The following is a 21,969-nucleotide window of genomic DNA, read 5'->3' on the forward strand; positions in this document are numbered from 1 at the left end:
CAAACAGCTTTAGGAAATAGTTTTTTCATGTTACTTGAAGTTTTCAGTGGTGGGAAGGCAAGACTAGATCCAGACATCCAGCATTACTACTTTTTTAATGCCACCGTGCTTATGTTAGATTATTATTTTGCTAGAAAGCAATGCATATTTTAAAAGTCCACATTAAGATGTGAATTATGTCATGGGCTTGTGTTTGTCATTTCATTAGATTACCTAATAGGATGTACTTAAGAACTGATTATGATTTTTTTTTCACATTCATCTTGGGAATACATTAAAGACATATCACTTTTGTGAAAACATACAACAAATTTAGTTTTATATATTTTTATGCTATTTATAGTTTTCCAATAATTGATTATAACATGTTCTGTATGAAATGGTTGTTTAACTTTTACGTGGAATATGGTCTGTCTTCCACTTTTGTTTTTAATACTGTGTTAGCTTCACATTACTAAAACAAAATACTTGAGGCAACTAATAAAGACAAAAGGTTTATTTAGCTCACAGTTTTTGAGGTTCAAATTTAGGATTAGGTTACCCCATTGCTTTGGGCCTTTGGGGAGGGCAGCTCATGGCAATGGTGGTAGCACATCAAGAAGCAAGCAGTCACATATCAAGCAGAGAAGCAGAGAAGATGAGTAGAGTCCACAGTCATGAGGGTATGACCCCCAATGACTTAAGAACCTCTCATAAGGCCCCATCTCCTAAAAGTTTCACAGCCCCTCTTAACAGAGCTGCTCTGGGCACCAAGTTGTCATATATGTATTTTTGGAGGACAACTGCTTATATTCAAATCATAGCAACTACCAATTGCAAAAACTTAGTTATCAGATAATTCTCATCTCCAAACAGTTTATAGTGACTAATCAATATTCATCTTAAACTCTTGTATGACATAGTGCAATAAAAATTTGAAGCTATGAAGAGTGAATTCTCAAAACATCAATTTCCAAATTATATAAATCTGAAAATAGCTATAAATTTACTATGTTCAAGAAGATATATTTGAAAATACTTAAAACATTTAAAGAGAAAACTTCTCCATACTTGAGAAAACACTAAATTTCTAAGGAGTCTTTTTGCCTAATATATAATGATATAACTTACTAGTAAGCTTGTAGTATTACCTCTACTAAAGCCATCTTCTTGAATGATTTCCAACTACTATTGAATACTCTATTTGAGCAGGATAGCAGATATCCTGGTGGGAATATGAACTGCTCATATTCATTCATATTTCAAAAAGGATAGTGGTCAAAGTTTAATGTTAGTCCAGACAACTATGAATTTCTACTTTCTACAAATATAATATTTTAATACGAAAGTCATTATGTATTCAAAGTCTTTTGTTAAGATTTAAATTTGTACACGCACATACTTGGAATAAGTAATCTGCCATATTGGACTGGCTTAAAAATGTTAAGCTGGGAGTGTAGCTCAGTGGTAGAGCACTTGCCTAGAGTATGCAAACTCTAGGTTCAATCCCCAATACTACAGAAACAAAAACCAGGAAAAAATACTAATGAAATGAAGAATGTCAATAGTATTCTCAATGTTTCTTTTCTTAATAAAACTTCATTGAAGACATTACTATGTTCTAAGAAGGAACAACATATAAATGTTGCTGGAAAACAAAGGTGTTTTCATTTCTATATACCTCGGGATCCATTTTATAAAATGGTAATTTTAGTGTAGTTTGACTTGAATGCTGGGTGAATAGTTCAGAGAGGGAAAGAGACAAAACCAAAGCCCCTTAGGCCATCTTGATTTAATTTTCAAACCTGAATTTAAATATCAATTCTTAGAGACCAACCTTCATTTTAAACATAATGGGTACAATGAATTATTGATAGTCTTAAAACCTGAAATATCATGTTGTAGAATGAATATATACACATACCATACTGTCATCATGTCACGACAGTATTTCTTCCAGAAGTGCTATATTTCCAGTACCTTGTGTTCTAATAATCTTTTTGATTTGTATTATTGAATCTGACCTAAATACCTATTCTTGATTACATTCTTTAAATATATTCTTTTAAATTGTCACTAATTAATATTTATTAAATATTGATAAAGTACTAAATTTTGCTGTATGCCCTCTCTGCCTCAGCCCTTATGTTAAAATAATAATGACCTTATTGGTGATATTATAGTTTATTCAATGTGTTTTCCTCCTATTTTCAGTGGGCTAACCAAAAATTGAAGTTGCAGCTTAGAAGCAACTTACACATTGTGTAGACACAATAAATGAATTTAGTCCTCAAAGTTGTCTTTCTGAGTAACCAAATTTCAGCTGACATATTTTACAGATAAGAAAAATTAGCCTAAAGCATATGAATGAAATATTTTAGATTTGATTTTAAATTCTATATAGTATATATAAACAAACTATCAAAATTTACAAATTTATTAATTTGAAGCTAGTTGTATATCTTCTCTCAAAGGGGTCTATCTTCAATTTTATCCAAAAAAATGACATCTAAGATTATAGAAAAATGTGAAACAAGAGCAAAATGACCTCAAATGACAGTCTTCAGGACTCTAATGCAGGTCATCTGTTGGTGCTCCTTTGGGGTCCTACATATTTCCATGACCTGGACCACCATCACCTGAGTGCTTGGCTGGAGCTCACAAAGCTGGAGCAAGCTGTTCTGTGTTGTCTCTCCACATTGTCTTTCCAGCTATCTCTTTGCTGTGGCCCAACTTTTAAATTATTGGCTCAGGTATTCAAGATGTTTCTTAAAATTGAAAATAAATATAAACCAAAAGCAGATCGAAGCTCTGTTTCCTAACCTAGCCTTAGAAGTCTTACAACCTCATTCTGTTTATTTAAGTCACTATGCAGCTCAGACTGAAGGAGAGAGGGGGGAATTCATCTACACCTTGTATGGGGAGAGCATTTTAAAACATCAATAGGCATTTTTTCCCTAGCCATCTATACCTGTGTGTGATCTTCCTCCAATTCCTGTCTATTCCTGACAGGCGGTTGCTGGACTGGACACCTTAGGATAGTGTAGTTTTGTAGTATGACTTAACAAGATGCAAGTCCCTGATTTCCAGCATTGTGGACAATTTGTCCCTTAAGGACAACCTATTTCTTAGTTCTACTTGGAAACATGAGAGGTGATTATTTCTTCAACATTCTAGAAACAAAAGGAAAATCAGCATTTTGCCCATTTTCTGGGACTTTAGCTGAATTCGTTAGTTTTAACCTAAATTTTGTTTAGACAGATAACTATAGCAATTTGCATTATGTCTTCATATAATAGATAAAATATGTAATTACAAAGTTAAGTCAAACAAATTAATTAGTAGTTACAAGTTAATGAATAGTATGCCCATATTAGCAAAAAGTACATCTGATAAATATTTATTTGTAGCATGCATTTCTCATATTTGTCATAAAACTGGTTATCTTGAATATTTGACATTAATTAGCAGTAAAATTTAAGTTTTTATGAAAGTCTTACAGCTCCTAAGATTTTAGTTGCATGTAAACATATGTCCCTGTGTATTTTTCTGGTTAATAAAAGTGTGCAATAATAGGAATATACTTATTCTAACTTTGATTGTATTTTACTTTGTGACTTTGAAAACATGATTTTCTTTATGTTTTCATAACATAAAGGGAGGAGTGATTATCTAGGGAAAATTATATGAATGAATTATGAGACTGTTCCTCACACTGGTGTGTGTGTGTGTGTGTGTGTGTGTGTGTGTGTCTGTCTGTCTGTCTGTCTGTCTGTCTCCATGGTTTCTTTCATTTTTTGAAATCAAAGTAACAAATTCTCCCCACACCCTGACATCCTCCCTTCTTCAACTTCTACCTCACCTCTCTTCCTTCTGTGCAAAGCATTAATTCACCCATACTTGCTTTTCTTCACTTTCTTTCCACTTAACTTATTAAGATTTCTCCCCCATCACTGATCTGAAATGTCTCTTAATCCTGAATGGGTACTTAGCAAACCTCATATTTCTCAACCATTATATGGCACTGGGCCTCACTGCCCATTCTTGATTCCTTAAATCTCTTGTTCTGTCATTCCTGTAATCTAGTCCTTTTTAGATTCTCTCAATTCATTTTTCTGACACAATGTACAATCTTAATTGTTCTTCCTCCCTTTTGATTTTGGTAACCCTATAATTTTTTTAAATTATGCTTATCATTCTACATCTTTTTTTCCTGAATAAATTAATCTTTGGGTGAATAACTGCATAATTCTTCACATAGAACTTCAGAACTCCAATTATCTATTTCTGTGCTCTACTTGGCAGATATATAGTCCTTGTACCGCCTGCTGAAATTCTGCCAGGGAAATCCACAGACACATACTTCTATTACAACAATCTATTTCTCTTTCCCTTTTTCCTTTCTCATAACATGTCAGTCTTCATCTTTTCTTTTTCTTTAACACTTACTTTCAGTCTTCCATCAACTTTGAGGAATTTAGATTCCTAAATGTCATTTCAGTACGTCTACTCACTGCAATCTCCTTGCTAGTCCTTTAATTGTGCTCATGTTCTCTTCCCTGAACTCTTTCCCTGTCTTCATAACACTGAAGTGGTAGTGCCAAGATCAAACCCCTTTCTACCTGACTTAGTGTCTTTACTATCATGTTCAGCACACTGCCTATTTTTCAAATTAATACCAAGTTGAATTCTAAACCCAGAGCTTGAAAATTTATTTCTGTAATCACTTTATAATTTTAATAATTTCCTTATAGATTATTTTAAAATGAATTGGTTGTCATTTAATTTAATGTATAAAAATCATATATGTTTTATAGGAATCAAATTTATTATTCATTCATGTTTTCAACCAGCATTTATTGACAGACTCAGAAAATGCATGAGGTAAATTGCCCTGTGACAACTCTACATCTCAGGAAAATGATCAGACATGTAATCAGACATTAATACTATAGTGTCATAGGTGCTAAATAAAGAGTCTTTGAGAGCTTCAATTTCCAAAAGAATTGAAAAGGTATCACGGAGACTGTGTTATGTAAGGTAGGATAGGAAAAAAAGAGTAAGAGTGCATATGACCAATAACTGAAGTTTAAGGCAAAAGAAACAATACCAGCAAGGAATAGCATGTCATCATAAGGAACAAAGACCAGGGGTTTTATGTGTGTGGAAATTTATTGGATATGTTTAAGCAGAAAAATATATTTGTGATCACTTTAGTAGCTCTCAACATCTGTAAGACAGATTGGCTGGAGGAAATACATAGTCAAGGAGATTAATTAGATGACTAATGCAGAAATCTAGATAAGAAAATCAAGATGATAAGACCAAGATGTTGACCTTGTAGAGAAGGAAGACATCCTAAGAACTGAATAACGAATGCTATAAGCCTAAGAAATGTCCATACTCTCTATATACACACTGTATTCTTGTAACTTTATTTTATTTCTGTTTTGAATTGTAGACATGGGATGTAGAGCTGGAAAGATCTGCAGAATCCTGGGCTGAAACTTGTTTGTGGGAGCACGGACCTGCAAGCCTGCTGCCATCCATCGGACAAAACTTGGGAGCACATTGGGGAAGGTAGCTTAAAATGCGAATTTTTGTTTTTGAAAACATAAATGCTAGAAATGAAATACTTATTAATTTCTCATTGCAGACTTTCAAAGCCTTGATGTTTAAAAGAATAAAATGTCATAAAATAAATAACAAAAATGAAATATCATCCCAGAATTGTCAGCAGGTTTTTAGGCTTGTTTTAAATCATTGATACAATATAATGGGCAGAAGTGCTTAAAATGTGCAACTTACACAGAACTATCTTTATACCAAGGTTTATATATCTATTTTGTCATATTTTGTTTTGAAATTTTTCCAACTTTACTTATTCTTTGTGGTTATTTGCTTCTAACAGGTATAGACCCCCAACGTTTCATGTGCAAGCATGGTATGATGAAGTGAGAGACTTTAGCTACCCATATGAACATGAATGTAACCCATATTGTCCATTCAGATGTTCTGGCCCTGTATGTACCCATTATACGCAGGTATGTTTGGGGTATGTTTCTCTCCATTCTTCCAAATTTAATTAAGCAACAGGAGGAGAACAGAGTTTATATAATAAACAGTCTTTATTATGTTATTTGAAATGGTTATTATTTTAAAAACTCACATCATTACTGATTACATGAAACAGCCTTATAAATTTCTTTAAATAATAAAGCTAATTATCACAAAAAGTCCAAAAGACTTAAAAAGACATTATATCCTTGGTTTTTCATATGAAACATCTTTTAATATGGCCTTAATAAATGCATATGGAGAGCAGTTTACTATCTTTAATGTCAAAGTTTTATTCTAAAGTATAAAACTTTAGTTTTATTTACCAGTGACAATTCAGTTTTCATAGGTGTGTAGCATTTATGTATTTTTTTTATATTTTGTGTTCACATTTGGTATTGAATGTGTTCTAAACTTCTAAATAAAATAATAGGCAGATTTGACTAGGCAAAACTCACCACTGATCTCAGTTTCTAGAATTTTTACACCCTATTATCAGTGAGATTAATAATCTACCAGTGAGATGAAACCTATATGTCTTTGCCATGTGATAAGATTTCAGATCAACTTGGAACTTCCTAATTACCAGTGGCACAATGAAAAGATCCTGTCGTATAAGAAATCTCAACACTTTGATTTTTTCTGAGTGCTTTCTGTTTAAGATCTGAAATTCAGTTCATAGACATGTTAATATGGTAAACAGGTTTGTGAAGATATTAAATTTTGAATTATTTAGTAAGTTTATATTTCATAAATGCCGACATTTTATTTAAGAAAGAATTATTTACCTTTAGATTCCTTTTAAAAATTTAATTCAGCAGAAACCAAAGTCTTGGGGAAAATACAATTTTTTATATTGCCTCATTTCACATTGGTTGATAAATATTGGTTTCTCCAGTTCAATTTCTATTAATTTTTCTCCTGGATATGTTGTCTTAGTTCACCTTAGCCTGCTTTTTCTGAATCTTTCTTTTCTCTAATGTAGGTGGTGTGGGCAACCAGTAACAGAATAGGCTGTGCCATTAATTTGTGCCATAACATGAACATCTGGGGGCAGATATGGCCCAAAGCTGTCTACTTGGTGTGCAATTATTCTCCAAAGTGAGTAGACAAAACATTACCTTTAGATGTAATTTTTTCTAAGAACATGAAAATAATTTATATTTGTGATTTTTTCTCATTTTCAGTATATATTGAGTAAATCACATTGTTTTAATTCACTTTACCTAATATAACAGTGATTATAGTTGCATAGGTCATAAAATAAGTTTTTAAAGCGTTTATGAAAATTAAAAATATGATTTTTGTGAAGACAGGAATCATATATTTATGTCTTCAGTTTTACTCATTGAACTATTCTGTTCCATAGATGTTTAGTAATTTTGATTAGAGAAAATGTATTTTTATCTTTATAAAGACCATTTGAACATACTCTAAAAAATTACACAATCATTCTTAGGGACAAATTTAAATTTATGAGCTATTTTTATTAAAGCATATGGGATATAGTGGAATATTCCATTATAATATTTAGTTTTCAGTAAAAAATTTAAATCTTTAACAGTAATATTGTAAATTACTTTGATAATTTTCAGAAGAATGAGGTAGAAATCTGTATTTAAACCTAGTAACCAAAAGGATTGCTTACCAAAATATATACATGTAACACATCAAGATCATTACTTGGAAGATATATGGTGATATTTAACAATGTCTTATAAATCATGCTGTTAGACTACCTCTTAATGGAGTGTATCATCTCTTTAAGGGGAAACTGGTGGGGTCATGCCCCTTACAAACATGGACGACCCTGTTCTGCTTGCCCACCTAGTTTTGGAGGGGGCTGTAGAGAAAATCTGTGCTACAAAGGTAAGTGCTATTTTGTTGTAATATTCACTTTGATTTATATTTTAATTCAGTCTGCATTAATTTGTACTAAAAAATAAAAAAGTAGGGCTAGAAGTATAGCTCAGGGTAGAATCCTTACTTGGCATGCATGAGGCTCTGGGTTCACTCCACAGCACCACACACATTAAAACAATAATAATAATTAATTTAAAAATGTACTTAATTATACAAAAGTACACTAGTTTCCATAGCTGTTTTAGGATATATTGTTGACTAGAGTTGTTTCCATAACTGTTTTAATTTTTTAATGTTTTGACAATTTAAGTTTATTTTTAGTGAATTTAAAGTTTTTGCAAAACTCTCCATGTACCTTATACACAATGAATCATATTGATTCTCCACTTTTCACTGTAGGCTGTACAATTCTTTATGCCAAAATATCCCGAAACATATATAATGGTACTATAAAACTGTTATAATATTAATGCATTTGTTGTACTATGAAACTATTATAATATTAGTACACTCAAATGCGTTTAAAATCTTAAAAAGTAAATATAAATATGGTGTCACATTTATAGTACACAGAGACAAATTATATTTAACAGAGCTTTGTGAAAGTCATGCTTTTGAGGATCCAAGGGGATGCTTTTTATTGCCTTGTACATTCTTCTTAATGATGATTGGTTGAAATGTCTTGCTTTCTCTTGATGAATGAATGCTCATTTGCTATAATGAGCAGTCAAGAAGTGCCTATCTATGTCAGATTATTTTTAAATTCCCGGAAGCATTTGCACCATCTTTTCACTGTGAGTGTGTGTGTGTGGGGGGGGGGGCAAGGATTGTTGGTTTGTTTGGTTTAGTTTTTGTTTTTTGTACTCTACCCATGAACCTGCTATGTCTCTGCCCTTTACCAAGGATCATTTTTCTTAAAGTTGGCTTTTCTCTGCCTTCAGACTTCATTTTTCCTAGGTTTTGAGTTCTGGGATACACATGAAAATAATATACTGCTCTATAATGTGCCACGGATAAGCCCTTGATATAGGACAGTCGGAGAAAAAAAATCATATTTTTTTTTCTTTTTTTTATTGGTTGTTCAAAATATTACAAAGCTCTTGACATCTCATATTACATATATTAGATTCAAGTGGATTATGAACTCCCATTTTTACCCCAAATACAGATTGCAGAATCAAAGCTTGAAACTATCTCCCATAGTCAAGATGAAATTTTTGAACACTGAATTCCTTCTTAAAAAATGTTTTCCATGGAAATGGATATTGTAGTAAATAACCAGAGCATATCTATCCTTCTTCAGGCACATCAATCTTTCTTGTGGGAGAATTCTAAATGTGATCCTGCTAAAAATCCTAAAAATACGATTTCATTTGGGAAAGCAAAACTTACATTTCCTAATACCTGGCATTATGAAATCACTATTGCATATTTTCTGATGCCATTATGAAAACCAAACACTGATAACATACTGAAATACAAGCAGAGTTTAGAAATGACTCCACTGAATATCAGTCGGATACTCCCACAGATGAATCAAGGGCTCAAAGTCCTGTATGTGTATTTCATTTACTTCAGAGCAGTACATAATGTCATGACTTTAAGAATAAAGTCTGTGCCGAAAGAGTACTGATTTTTCTAGTTTTAAATACTGAACATTGTATACAGGCATTTCATTATCTAGTAACTTTTGCTCACGTAAACTGGGATGCATTTTTCTCAAATATCTCTTTCTTTCTGACAGAAGGGTCAGATAGCTATTATCCTCCTCGAGAAGAGGAAACCAATGAAATTGAGCGACAGCAGGCACAAGTTCATGACACCCACGTCCGGACAAGATCCGATGACAGCAACAGAAACGAGGTCATCAGCACACAGCAAATGTGTAAGACCTCTGCATCACTATAAGAATTCAAAATTTGTCCTAGATGGCCAGGCCATGTAGATTTTGTTAATTTGGTTCATTTGGGAATGAACCAAAACTTGTCCTTATATTATACATAACAAATGTAGCAGCTTTTACATTATCTAGATGATTTTGGTGATTTCTTTTATTTTCCTTCTAGCCCAGATTGTTTCTTGTGAAGTAAGATTACGAGACCAGTGCAAAGGGACAACCTGTAATAGGTAATACTTACTATCATTCTCAAAATCAACTGACAATATATAAGAAATCTTTTTATTTCAAACTGGTGTAAAGAGAAGCTAAATTTGTTTCCATTACTTTCGTTTAGGTATGAATGTCCCGCTGGCTGTTTGGATAGTAAAGCTAAAGTCATTGGCAGTGTACATTATGAAATGGTAGGTATCAAAAATGTTAATTTTATGGAAATAGAATTCTTCCCTATAATTTTTAAGATTTGCATGTGGGATATAGCAACTTAATATTAAGTATACTTTTCTTAAACATGTTTATTTAATTTAAAGTCATATCAGTAGCAAGTAGTTTTATCTTAGGCAGAGATTAAATATTTTAACATCCTGATGTCTCCTCTTTTTTCCTTCAAGCAATCCAGCATCTGTAGAGCTGCGATTCATTATGGTATCATAGACAATGAGGGTGGTTGGGTTGATATCACCAGACAAGGAAGAAAACATTATTTCATCAAGTCCAATAGAAACGGTGTTCAAACAATTGGGTAAGTACCCAGATGATTTTAAATTGTAAAAATGAACTAAAACATTTTTTTTAGGGCAAAGTGTAGAAGCATTTAATTAATGAAAAGAGAAGTTGGTAATTTTCAAGATGTGTTTTAGCTACATAATGTCCTTAGATTAGAAGAAGGAAAAGGATCTAAATTCAAAGTTGAAACCTTTTTGCTTATAAAGGGCATGATCTGAATTTTCAAGAGATTCCTTAAGAATGTGTAAATTTACAGTTTAATATAAAGGAATGAATTTTTTAGCTATGGCAAGTGATACCCCAGAGAAGACTAATTATTATGCATATTCTTTCTGCTCTGTTTAAGGAAAATGGCTTATTTTATGCAACAGTAATTTTTTAATGAAGTAAATCAGATTACTTGGTAAAGAGCATTTAGCTAAGTCTATAATATACTATATTGTCTTCCATTGTCAGTCTAAATACAAGTCAATACCATAAGAAGCACTGATTACATTTTTCAATGTTGATCATGTTATACACACTAAGTACATTATTCTAAAACACTACATTTTTGTTCATTTTTCTATAGAAAATAGAAATAATATTTTGACATATCTTTGTGTAGTGTCTTTTGAACCTCAGAAGAATTGTTGAGGCTCAAAAGAATGTTTTTCTTAGCAAATGTAATTTCCTTTCTTTGTAACTATACAATTTAATCTAATCAAGCTCCATAGTAGGGTTAAGCTGGAATTCATAGTTATAGAAAATAAATTATTAAAAACCCTTAAAATTTGTGGAATGAACTTTGATGTATACAGTTTTGTTCAGAGGCTTGATATGTAGATTTTAGCTACTTGCAAAACTCTCTTTAGTAAAATATATTTGTAGGAATATTTATTAGCTAATTCATTCAGCAAAAATTTATAAATTACATCAATAAATAATTACTAGTTATTAGCTTTATTAAGCCAAGCTCTGCATAATGTATTAAAGGATATTTATATTTTCTCTTAAGTTTAAGTTTTCTTGTCTGTTGTAGAAATTCTCTTGAAATATGAAGTGTACTACGTTTGATAGGTTATATATACTTTTTGACTCAAATAATGTTATTGGATGTCACATTGCAGATGATAAATATTAAATATTAAATTTGAAACTGAAAGAAATAAAAGATTTAAAGATTTGCACCTTCAATCCTGAGCTAACATGTTCAGAGGGTGAACACATCATATCCATGCTAAAAATACCATCACATGGCTGGGTGCACACCTGTAATCCCAGCAGCTTGGGAGGCTGAGATAGGAAGATCTTGAGTTCAAAGCCAGCCTCAGCAAAAGTGAGGAGCTAAGCAACTCAGTGAGACCCTGTTTCTAAATAAAATACAAAATAGGGCTGGGGATGTGACTCAGTGGCCGAGTGGCCTTGAGTTCAATCCTCAGTACCAAATATATATATATTTTCATACACACATACACACACATACATACACATACATCACAAAAATCTTTACCTTCTGCAACAGGTATTTATCTCAAAATCTGTACATGCATAAGCAATTAAAATTTTGACATATAATGGTATACCTAACTTTATATTCCTATTTTTAATATTTCATATAATGAGGAGAGATTCATTCATGTGCTATAGACACTTCACTAGATATGAGGATAAATAAAAATTGATTAATGCACACTCCTTTAAGGGATGTATTATTTGTAGTCTTTATACAACATTGTCTTGTGTTTACCTCTGTGGGTTCCATGGAAACCGGGAATTAGTATTTAAGAATTTTAATTTTGATATGAAACCAATATGCAGATAGTATGTGCATTGTTTGTGTTATTATCTATTTTTGAGATTTATAATGAAAAGAAACCACCCTCTAATGTTAAGAAGTGAAGGTAGTATGGATTTATCCTAGGTGATGAATTCTTATATCTCTACTTACATAGGTAATTTAATGAAAAAGATTTTTAAAATATAGTGTGCATGGATCTGAAAGGCAGTTATACTTATGATGATGCCTAAAAGCAAATGATCGATATTACTGTCTTTTTATCTTTAGCAAATATCAGTCTGCTAATTCCTTCACAGTCTCTAAAGTAACAGGTGAGACTTTTTTTTTTTAATCTTATTTTCTTATTACTGTGTGTTGGGTTTTCACTTCTAACAGAGTCACTTATTGTTTTGTGCTTTTATTCTTCAGTTCAGGCTGTGACTTGTGAAACTACTGTGGAACAGCTCTGTCCATTTCATAAGCCTGCTTCACATTGCCCAAGGTAACATTTTCTAAATTTTCTTATTTTTTTAACCCATACGTGTGTGTATGTATATGCACGTGTGTGTGTATGTATATGCACGTGTGTGTGTATGTTTGTGTGGGTGTGTGTGTGTATGGCTTTGGTCTGTTTTTACATGAAATTCTATGTCTCCAGGATTCAAATTATAGTGGAATTCATTGACTATAAAATAAGATCATAATCATATGATGAACTGCTAAGCAGGAAGAAGTGATGGGACTTCACAAACTTCACACACTCCTGGCCCTCCTATTATGTCTTCTCCAAATTCCAGAGTACTTTCTGCTGTTCTTTCTCGACAAGGATGGTGCATGTGATTTGTATGTTCATATTTGCTACAAAAGAGTTCTTTATCAGTCTGCTTGGGCTACTATAATAAAATGCCATAGACCAGATGGTATAAACAACAAAAATGTTTTTCTAACAGTTCTAGAGGTTTGAGATGCCCAAAATCAAGCTGCTGTATGATTTGGTTACTTATTAGGGCTCTTCCTAGCTGTCAGGCAGCACCGTGTATTTTGTGTCCTCACTTGGTGGCTGGAGAAAGGGCTTACTCCCTTGTATCTCTTCTTAGAAGGTCACTAATCCTGATATTTGGTAAGGGGCCCTCCCTTATGTCATCTTGTAACCTTAATTCCCTTCATAAAGGTCCTATCACAAAGTCACAATGGGGTTTGGACTTCAACATATGAATTTTGAGATACAAAAACATTCTTTCTATAAAATGTTCTTTCATAGACACTGAAATGATGTATTTTTAGCATTGCTATTCAGGTTCTAAATTAGATTAATCTAATTGCAACTCATAAGTCAAAAGGCCTATGTCTGCTTTTCTTTTTGTTTTTAATATGTTCTTAAAAATTATAATGAAATTTATCTACTATGAAATAATGAAGAAAAAGTCTTCACTTTTCTGAACCAAGTTAAGATGAACACTGTTAGAGGGACAGTACATCCACAAGCCATCGTCAGCACATACTGTCTTAATCATAGACATGCTACTTACTTTCATAATGAGATTTAGAGAAATAATGGTAGTTTGATGACAGAGGTTGAGGTAGGACGATCATGAGTTCAAATCCAGCCTCAGCAAAAGTGAGGCACTAAGCAACTCAGTGAGACTCTATCTCTAAATAAAATACAAAATAGGGCTGGGGAATGTGGCTCAGTGGTCAAGCATCCCTGAGTTCAATCCCTGCTACCCCCCCCCCCAAAAAAAAATTAAGGAATCTAATTATATGGTAAAATTTATTTACTTAGGAAAAACCCTTTTAAAACTGAAGTAATATCTCAGTTAAAGAATGATCTTGTTGTTGACAAAGTAACAAAAGATTATGTTGTTGATACAGGAAAGCAAATACTTTGTTTTCTGTCAGAAGGAAGATTCTCAATTATTGATGTGATTTAAGGTATCAATTCTTTCGCACAGGAATATCTAACCTGTTTCCTTTTGAACACCAAATCCTTTTATTTCTACTCTAATGAAAGAATACTGTTGTAATGTTTTTGGTCAGGTAACTTGGTGCATACTGATTTGAGACTTCTGGATTCTTCATCATATGTGTTTTATGAAGTCAGCAGATTACAAAGTGGATGGAATATTTTGAGGATCCCTTACTGTATGAAATTCTTTGTATCCTTTTTTACCATCTGACCACAAATGAACTATATGTTAAACATTTTTCTATGTTTTTCTTTTTTGGGGTACTGGGAGTTGAACTCAGGGGTACTTGACCACTGAGCCACATCCCCAGCCATATTTTGTATTTTATTTAGAGGCAGGGTCTTATTGAGTTGCTTAGCACATCTATTTTGCTGAGGAAGTCTTTGAACTCATGATCCTCCTGTGTTAACCTCCCAATCCAATGAGATTACAGGCATGTGCCACCTATTGCCTGGCTATGTTAAAAAATTTGTTATAATAATATAAACTTCTGTTTCTAGAGCTTCACCAGTTATGCTATTACAAATCTTACTGATTTGATTAAGTCATTATTATAATTTTTGAAAATTTTGCAGGATTTTTTTTTCAGACTAGTCCTGTACTTTACAGATTATATGTTTACAGAGAGAAGTAGAAATATATTGATAGGTGAAGTTGATGAACTTTAGCATCACAATTACACATTTACAAATATTTATTATTTACCATATGCCAGTATTATGCTAGGACCTATGCAGCTAAATGAGTAGGAATAAATAATAAGCATAATATCCATGGAGCATAGACTATAAAGCCTTTCTCTAGTAAATACAAATGGTAATTCTCTCTCACAGTATGTATACCAATAGTTTTCCCAAAGAGAAAAATCATTCAAGTAAAATATTAATTAATGTGTTTCCTACTTCTTGGCTTGTTCCAGGAAGGGAAGCATCCAAAAAAGGAAAATTATATAAATTTTTAAAATTTAATTTTATTATGTTTTCACCAAAATAATAAATCTATAAAAGTAATAATTTAGACATAATTTTTACCTTATGTAGTTTGGAAAGCACCTCCCTATACACTTTTTAACTTTTTATTTTATTGAATAGTGAAACCAAGATTATCTTTTCTTATGTAAAATTTTTAATAGTTCATAAATTAGGTCTTAATTATATCACTGACATAATAGTTTATAACTTTTAGGGAACCATGTGATTGATTTATATGCCTTAGAGTTTTATTTCACTTAAGGGTATATCCTGGAGAAGAATGGCAAGAATAATGTAAATAAAGTAGCTAATGAAGGACGTGAAGGACTGCTTGCATAGTCATGTCCTTGGGAGGTTTCATAGCTACAGAATAACCTAAAATAAACTATAGAATTTGTGTGTGAGTGTGTGTGTACCCGCATGTGCATGCACATTTGTATTACTAGAAATCTTATCCTGCTTTACATTTATCTATAAATAAGTAGGTCTTTAAAGTTATTGAATACTTAAGATGTAAAAGTAAGTGTCATTAAAATGTGTCAGCATTTTAATTTAAGGCTTACAGGCAAAATATAGATAATGGAATGTTTACTAGATCACTCCCTACCTTCTCTATAGAACGTAACAAGATGTTAAAAATAGATATAGGATACAAGCAAAAAAGTTGCCCTGTCTTTTCTGCTTTTACCTGAACTTAACTAAGTAGATATTAACTCACTTCAAAGCTATTGACCTTGGCCTTCTGTAAACCAAGTGTTATATATGAGTAAGGTAGAGTTCACACAGCATGACTTTAAGGGCATAGCAGGTAGTTTTACAACCAGTGGGAGGGCAGTGAATGTCCAGCAGTTCCCAGATACAGTCAGCTCATCTTCTAGTCTATGGGACACCCTTCGTTCTGTAAAACCCCAGACACTGTATTTTTTTGGGGGGGGGGGGGTAGGGCTACCATCTTTGAATTCAGGGGCACTCAACCACTGAGCCACATCCCCTGCTCTATTTTGTATTTTATTTAGAGACGGGGTCTCACTAAGTTGCTTAGGCCCTGGATAAGTTACTGAGACTGGTTCAGCCCCGCAGCTACTGGGATTGCAGGCGTGTGCCATTGTGCCCCGCAACACTTATAATGGTCATTTTTTTAATTCAAAGTTATAAAATGCTCAGATTCATTTATTTCTTATTGTTTAAATGGTTCTGGTTTAGATATTGAAATATGAAATAGGAACAGTCTGAAGTATACAGTGTTGTGCACATTTTAGAAATAAAACTAGAGCTATTTTTTAAAAGCTATCCTGAGGAAGAGCTGCTTAATTGGTTAAGATAGTTTCAATGAAAATTTTTGAAAATCCTTGATACCATCATCCACCAGTGATTTTCATGTAGTTGTTATATTGAGAATCTCATTTAATATGTAAAACTTAATTGTATTTTTTCCAATGTTGGTTTATATTTCCTTTTAGTGCATGAATATGTGTTGGCATGCATGCTTGCGTGTGTGTGAATGTGTGTACATGATAGGGGAAGAGAATGAACTAAGAAGAGCAATTGATTTTAAAAAATATGCCACATGACAGTTTCTTTGTGTGTGTGTGTGTGTGTGTGTTTCCTTTTTTATTAGTTGCTCATGACAATACAATAATCTTAACATATCATACATTTGATTCAAATGGGGTATGAATTCTCATTTTTCCACGTGTACAGATTGCAGGATCACAACAGTTTCTTGAACTCAAGGAATAGATTTGAAAATATTTGTGATTAAACACTGATAACTGAACTTTATGTTTAAATAAAGTTTGGGGAAATTTGTTTTAAATGAACTAATCAGTCAGATAACAGGCAATAGGATATCTGGAGAAAGAACTTTTTATGCAAAGAAGAATATAAGCACAAAGAATTATGACCCAAGGCAGGATCACATTGTGTTTAAGAAATAACCGTCAGACCACCATGATTGGAGCAGAGTGAGGAAGGAGAAGAGGAGTGTTTAGCTATAACATCAGAAAGTTAATGGTGTACTGAATATGCAGGGCTTATTGAACATTCTAAGTACCTTGTCATTTCTTCTGAATGAAATGGAAAGCCCCTGGAGTATTTGAAGCAGAGAAATGATGTGTTTGGACTTGTGCATATGGATATAGATTGAAGAGAACCAGTAATAAACAAGATCATCCCTGGAAGCCTGTTGCAGTCAGTTTGACAGTAGATGATAGAATCCAGAGTCACTGAGCTTGAGATGCTTAGGGCTGCCCTGATCTTAGATATATCCTAAGACGTAGCCAATCGAAATGGCTAGATTGAATGTAAAGTGTGAGATAGAGACCATGGGTAGAATAAAGGTTTCGGCTGAGATTCTTATAATAATGAAATTATCATGTATTATGATGGGAATCCTACAAAGAAGTAGATTTGGAGAGTAGAGATTAGGAATTTTTATTCATACAAAATAAGTTTGAGATATTTATTAGACCTCAAACTAACAGGAGGGTTGAATAAATGGCAGGAGATATATAGAGAGAGAGCCTTGCTTTTGCTGAGGCTGGCATTGAACTTGACTCAGCCTCCTGAGCCTCTGGGATTATAGGCATGTGCCACCACACCCAACTGTAATTTTTGAATAAAAGAAGTCCCAACTGCAGATACAAATTTGGAAATCAGGTGTTTGTAGATGATAATTAAAGCCATGAATTGAATATAAGTCAAAACATGTAAACAGAAAAGGAACTATGAGATGTTATGTCAGTGACTCAGATTTTCCTAGTTGTTTGTTGACTACATTTTTCTACAGACACAATGAGTAGCAGATTCTCCACTGCATAGAGGTGCTTTTGATGTTTTTTTCTGCTTTGAATCCCCAAGTTAAATGTCTTCCTGACTAAATTTAAGATCTCACAATTGTGCTGAAACCTAGATGTGGATAAAATAAACATACAATTGTGCCGATTGCCTGCTTGTGCAATTGACCTACTTCAGGAGAGAAAACAATAATAGGGTTTACAATGTTGAGTTTGGTTCTGTGTATGAATGCCTATGTTCTTATTAATAAGAATGACTGAAGTAAACCACTTACATTACATGTTTTTTTTTTTCAGAGTATATTGTCCTCGTAACTGTATGCAGGCAAATCCACATTATGCTCGTGTAATTGGATCTCGAATTTACTCTGATGTAAGTATCTTAATTAATACAGATCTCAATATTCATGCATATATAAAAATATATACATGTATTTAAATGTATATATGTGCCTTTATGTAGAGAATAAGAAAAGTTTCTTTACCAAGAGACTTACTCTTGAAACAGTTACTCAATAATATCACTGAAAAATGAATATAATCATGTGCAAATATGAGTGTACAATAATTAATTTTGCATAAATTGTTATTTATATCTTTCCAGTTTGTCTTTTCATCACAGTTTTTGTTGTTGCATTATAGTTGTACATAATGATTGGATTTGTTGTTACATATTCCTACACACACAATATGACAATATGATTTGGCCAAAATCACTCCCTAGCATATATCTTTTTCATGTATTTTATATCAGGCACTTAAAGGAATAACCTTGGAGGCATTATTGGGAAGGAAAAATGCATTTTTATTTTCTCTTCCTTTTAATTCATCTACATCTGAAGTATAAATTGGATGATTACGAATTTGCTAAACATATAGAATTTGCTAAATGCATAGAAAGTATTCTAGTGGCTACATGACTATATGTTTGACAAAGTCACTGAACTGTATACCTTTTTAAAAAAGGTTGAATTGGTAAATTTTAATCTATATAAATTATTCCTTAATAAACTTAGTTGAAAAATTTAAAAAGATCTATTTGGGAAGTACTTAGAATACAAATCAGATCATTCCCTAAAGTACAAATGGAAACTAATTGCATGTATGCTGTAAGTAGATGACTTAAGAAGGTTGAACAATGAATATTAACCATGATGGTTTCCTTATGGATAAATGTACTTTGAGCAAGGTTTAAAGTGTTGGTTGGTAGAGGGGATTATGGAACATTCTGGGTAGTTTGCATGATATCTACAAATACATGGATTAAATGTGTTGCTCGTAGCCATTGCTTGAAAATTGGAGCTAAGAAAGGCCACAGCCAAATTAGTCTGAGAGAGAGAGGAATCTGCTCTGGGAATGTACAGGTGAAGATCTGAAAATCATGCTGATGAGTTTAGATTTCATGCTGTAGACGTTTAGAAACCATCACAGATTTCTAAGCCAAAGAGTTACAAAAACAAATTTAAGAATCTTCTTGTTTTGATTTTTTAGTTTGTTCTAATTAGTTATACATGATAGTAGGATGCATTTGGACACATTGTACACAAATGGAGCACAACTTTTCATTCTTTTGGCTGTACAGAGTATAAGGTCACACCAATAGTGTAGTTATGCATGTATATAGGGTAATAGTGTCCATCTCATTCTACTGTCTTTTGCATCGCCAACCCCCCCACCCCTCCCCTCACTCCCCTCTATACAATCCAAAGTAAGAATGTACTTATTCAATAGAATACTACAAGAATCTGATTGTGTAAAGAAGCCTGAAATATGCATATTACCACCTTGTCTCTTTTGAAACATTCATTTGAGTCCAAGGTTTTCCCAAATTCAGCTTTGAAATTATTCTCCCATTCTAAGCTTTACACGCTTTAGATTTGCAATTTGCATTATTACTGTCTGCAGCTTAAATGTCCTACAGATATCTGGAATTTTCTAGCCCTCACATTTGTACTTATATCCTTATCTCTTTGAAATACACCCTTTTTGAAATTTTTCTGTCAAAATCATGGTTATTTCTTATATTCCAAATTATTGCTACTTTCTCTGTGAGGTACTTTGCTGGCTCTCCTAATCCAAGCATGAATTCATCCTGCTTTCATCTCCTATTGTGTTGCCTTTACCACTTAACCTATTTTGTTAGGTGTCCTGTTGGTTACCCTGTCTGTCTTATTAGTTTGTGAGTTCCTCAAGGGCAGCAGCTGTGCTGTCCATCATTTCTTCATCACTTCTTTGATATCTGCCAAGTTATACTTGTTCCTGCTCTGACAGAACTTAGAGCACACAGTGGCATCAGACACTAAGCAAATATCTTACACATAAATATTTGCTGAAAGCAACTAATTAATGTATAGGAATGTGTCTATCTGGACTCTTCAGAGACTTCCGGAAGCATTGTTTCTTCCTATTTTCCCATTAAGCATCAGAACTTTTAATTTTAGTCATGCCTGTAAAAAAGTCTTTCAGAATAGCCCATTCAGTTTTGTACCTTGAAGCTATCATTTTCTAGAATTAGAGTTTGTTAGATCTTGTATCCTGAGATCATTTTATCTTCCTATCTCAATGAAGTGGGTAGATAATATGTATCATTATTTGGTTCTTTAGGGAGTAAGTTGGCAATATAAAAATTAGTCACATGGGGAGTGCAGAGTCAGATTAAACCAATAATTGCCAGGGTTCCCAACTCCTACAATATATATGATCCCTTCAAATAAGGTTGATATGGAAAGATGAGCATGAGTCAACCAAATTGCCTCCCTCTGGCTTTCTGTTTCTCTCCACCCTCTCCTACTTTACACTGTAGAGTTAGAACATGCACATTTTACTGCCTTGAATTTTTATTTGTAGTTTATTACAGATTGTTAATTTCACATTCATTACAAAATTCCACTATATGCATGGAGAAAATTCTTATTTCTTTCAAATAATATATTCTTACGAAGTATGGATATGAAAAAAAAAAAACAAAACTTCTGACTTTTGAACTCAGCTGGAATGCCTGCTGACTGCAGAGCTGTAAGCGAAACAATAGTCTCAAAACATAGTAAAAGTGTTTGGATTTAGTGAATGTTATCATCTAAGCACTTTTGTTGCCTTGGGAAAAAAAAATGCTGATATTACCCTTTTAACAGAAGAGCAAAAATATGTGTACAGAACTGTTTCTATTTCCATCTGTTATGAACTGTATTTGGATACGATTATGAATTCAGTGTGGGCCTTTCATATGGTCAATAAAATGCCTCCTTAGAGTCTGGACACAAGGTTTTAGCTGTGTGGTATTTTTGTGAGATAGGAAAAGCCTGAGAAGGATTAAACAGCCTGGCTGCAGGCTCTTTGAGCTAATAAATACTGACTGATGGCACAGAGTTCAGAGCACAGCGAGAAAGCAAGGTCACGTAAGATATACACGCTTATGTGAACTTTAAAAAAGCATATTCAATCACCCACATGTGCAGAGAGATAAGAACAGAACATGCCAATGAGACTGGGAAAGACCCATGGGGATTTGAGGTGGGTGGCTCTATACTGAAACAGTTCAGGCATTTCCTGTTATGGGATTCCCTTAGGCTGCACTCAGCTATCGACAAATTTTGGTAGAACATTTGGCTTAAAGCCAATAGTAAAATCTAGGAAAGACTGTGATAGGCCAAAAGAAATTATTTGACTTTTAGGATTCATTTAAAAATTTTGAAAGTATTAGACTTGAAACAGTAATTTTCTCCTTCATAGAAATTGTATTAAATTCAGATTATGTAACTGGTACATTGTAAACAAAGCCATTTTTCTAATACTCATGTCAGGTCCTTCAAACCAGAGTAATAATAACCATTGCAAATCTAAGTAGAAGCTATAATTTTTCTTTTTTGTCACAAATATTTTTATTAGTGCATTATAATTACACATAATAGTGGAATTCACTGCTACATATTTGTAAATGCACACAATATAACAGTGA

The 21,969-nt window shown here is 33.0% G+C and overlaps 1 protein-coding gene across 2 annotated transcripts in view; it reads left to right on the forward strand.

The window, feature by feature from the left end:
- Window positions 1-21,969, forward strand: part of Crispld1 (cysteine rich secretory protein LCCL domain containing 1) — a 42,280-nt gene that overhangs the window by 17,173 nt on the left and 3,138 nt on the right. Inside the window, exons 2-12 of one of the 2 annotated variants that reach the window (XM_076835962.1) lie at window positions 5,441-5,559; window positions 5,891-6,023; window positions 7,022-7,137; window positions 7,805-7,905; window positions 9,644-9,784; window positions 9,966-10,026; window positions 10,134-10,200; window positions 10,408-10,538; window positions 12,570-12,613; window positions 12,711-12,783; window positions 18,312-18,387. In XM_076835962.1, coding sequence (XP_076692077.1) covers window positions 5,441-5,559; window positions 5,891-6,023; window positions 7,022-7,137; window positions 7,805-7,905; window positions 9,644-9,784; window positions 9,966-10,026; window positions 10,134-10,200; window positions 10,408-10,538; window positions 12,570-12,613; window positions 12,711-12,783; window positions 18,312-18,387 — 1,062 coding nt within the window. Of the gene's footprint in view, window positions 1-5,440; window positions 5,560-5,890; window positions 6,024-7,021; window positions 7,138-7,804; window positions 7,906-9,643; window positions 9,785-9,965; window positions 10,027-10,133; window positions 10,201-10,407; window positions 10,539-12,569; window positions 12,614-12,710; window positions 12,784-18,311; window positions 18,388-21,969 lie in introns of those variants that run through there. The other variant, XM_076835963.1, reaches the window with a different exon arrangement.

The sequence above is a fragment of the Callospermophilus lateralis genome, chromosome 16 (genome assembly GCF_048772815.1).
Source record: "Callospermophilus lateralis isolate mCalLat2 chromosome 16, mCalLat2.hap1, whole genome shotgun sequence".
NCBI classification, from domain to species: domain Eukaryota; kingdom Metazoa; phylum Chordata; class Mammalia; order Rodentia; family Sciuridae; genus Callospermophilus; species Callospermophilus lateralis.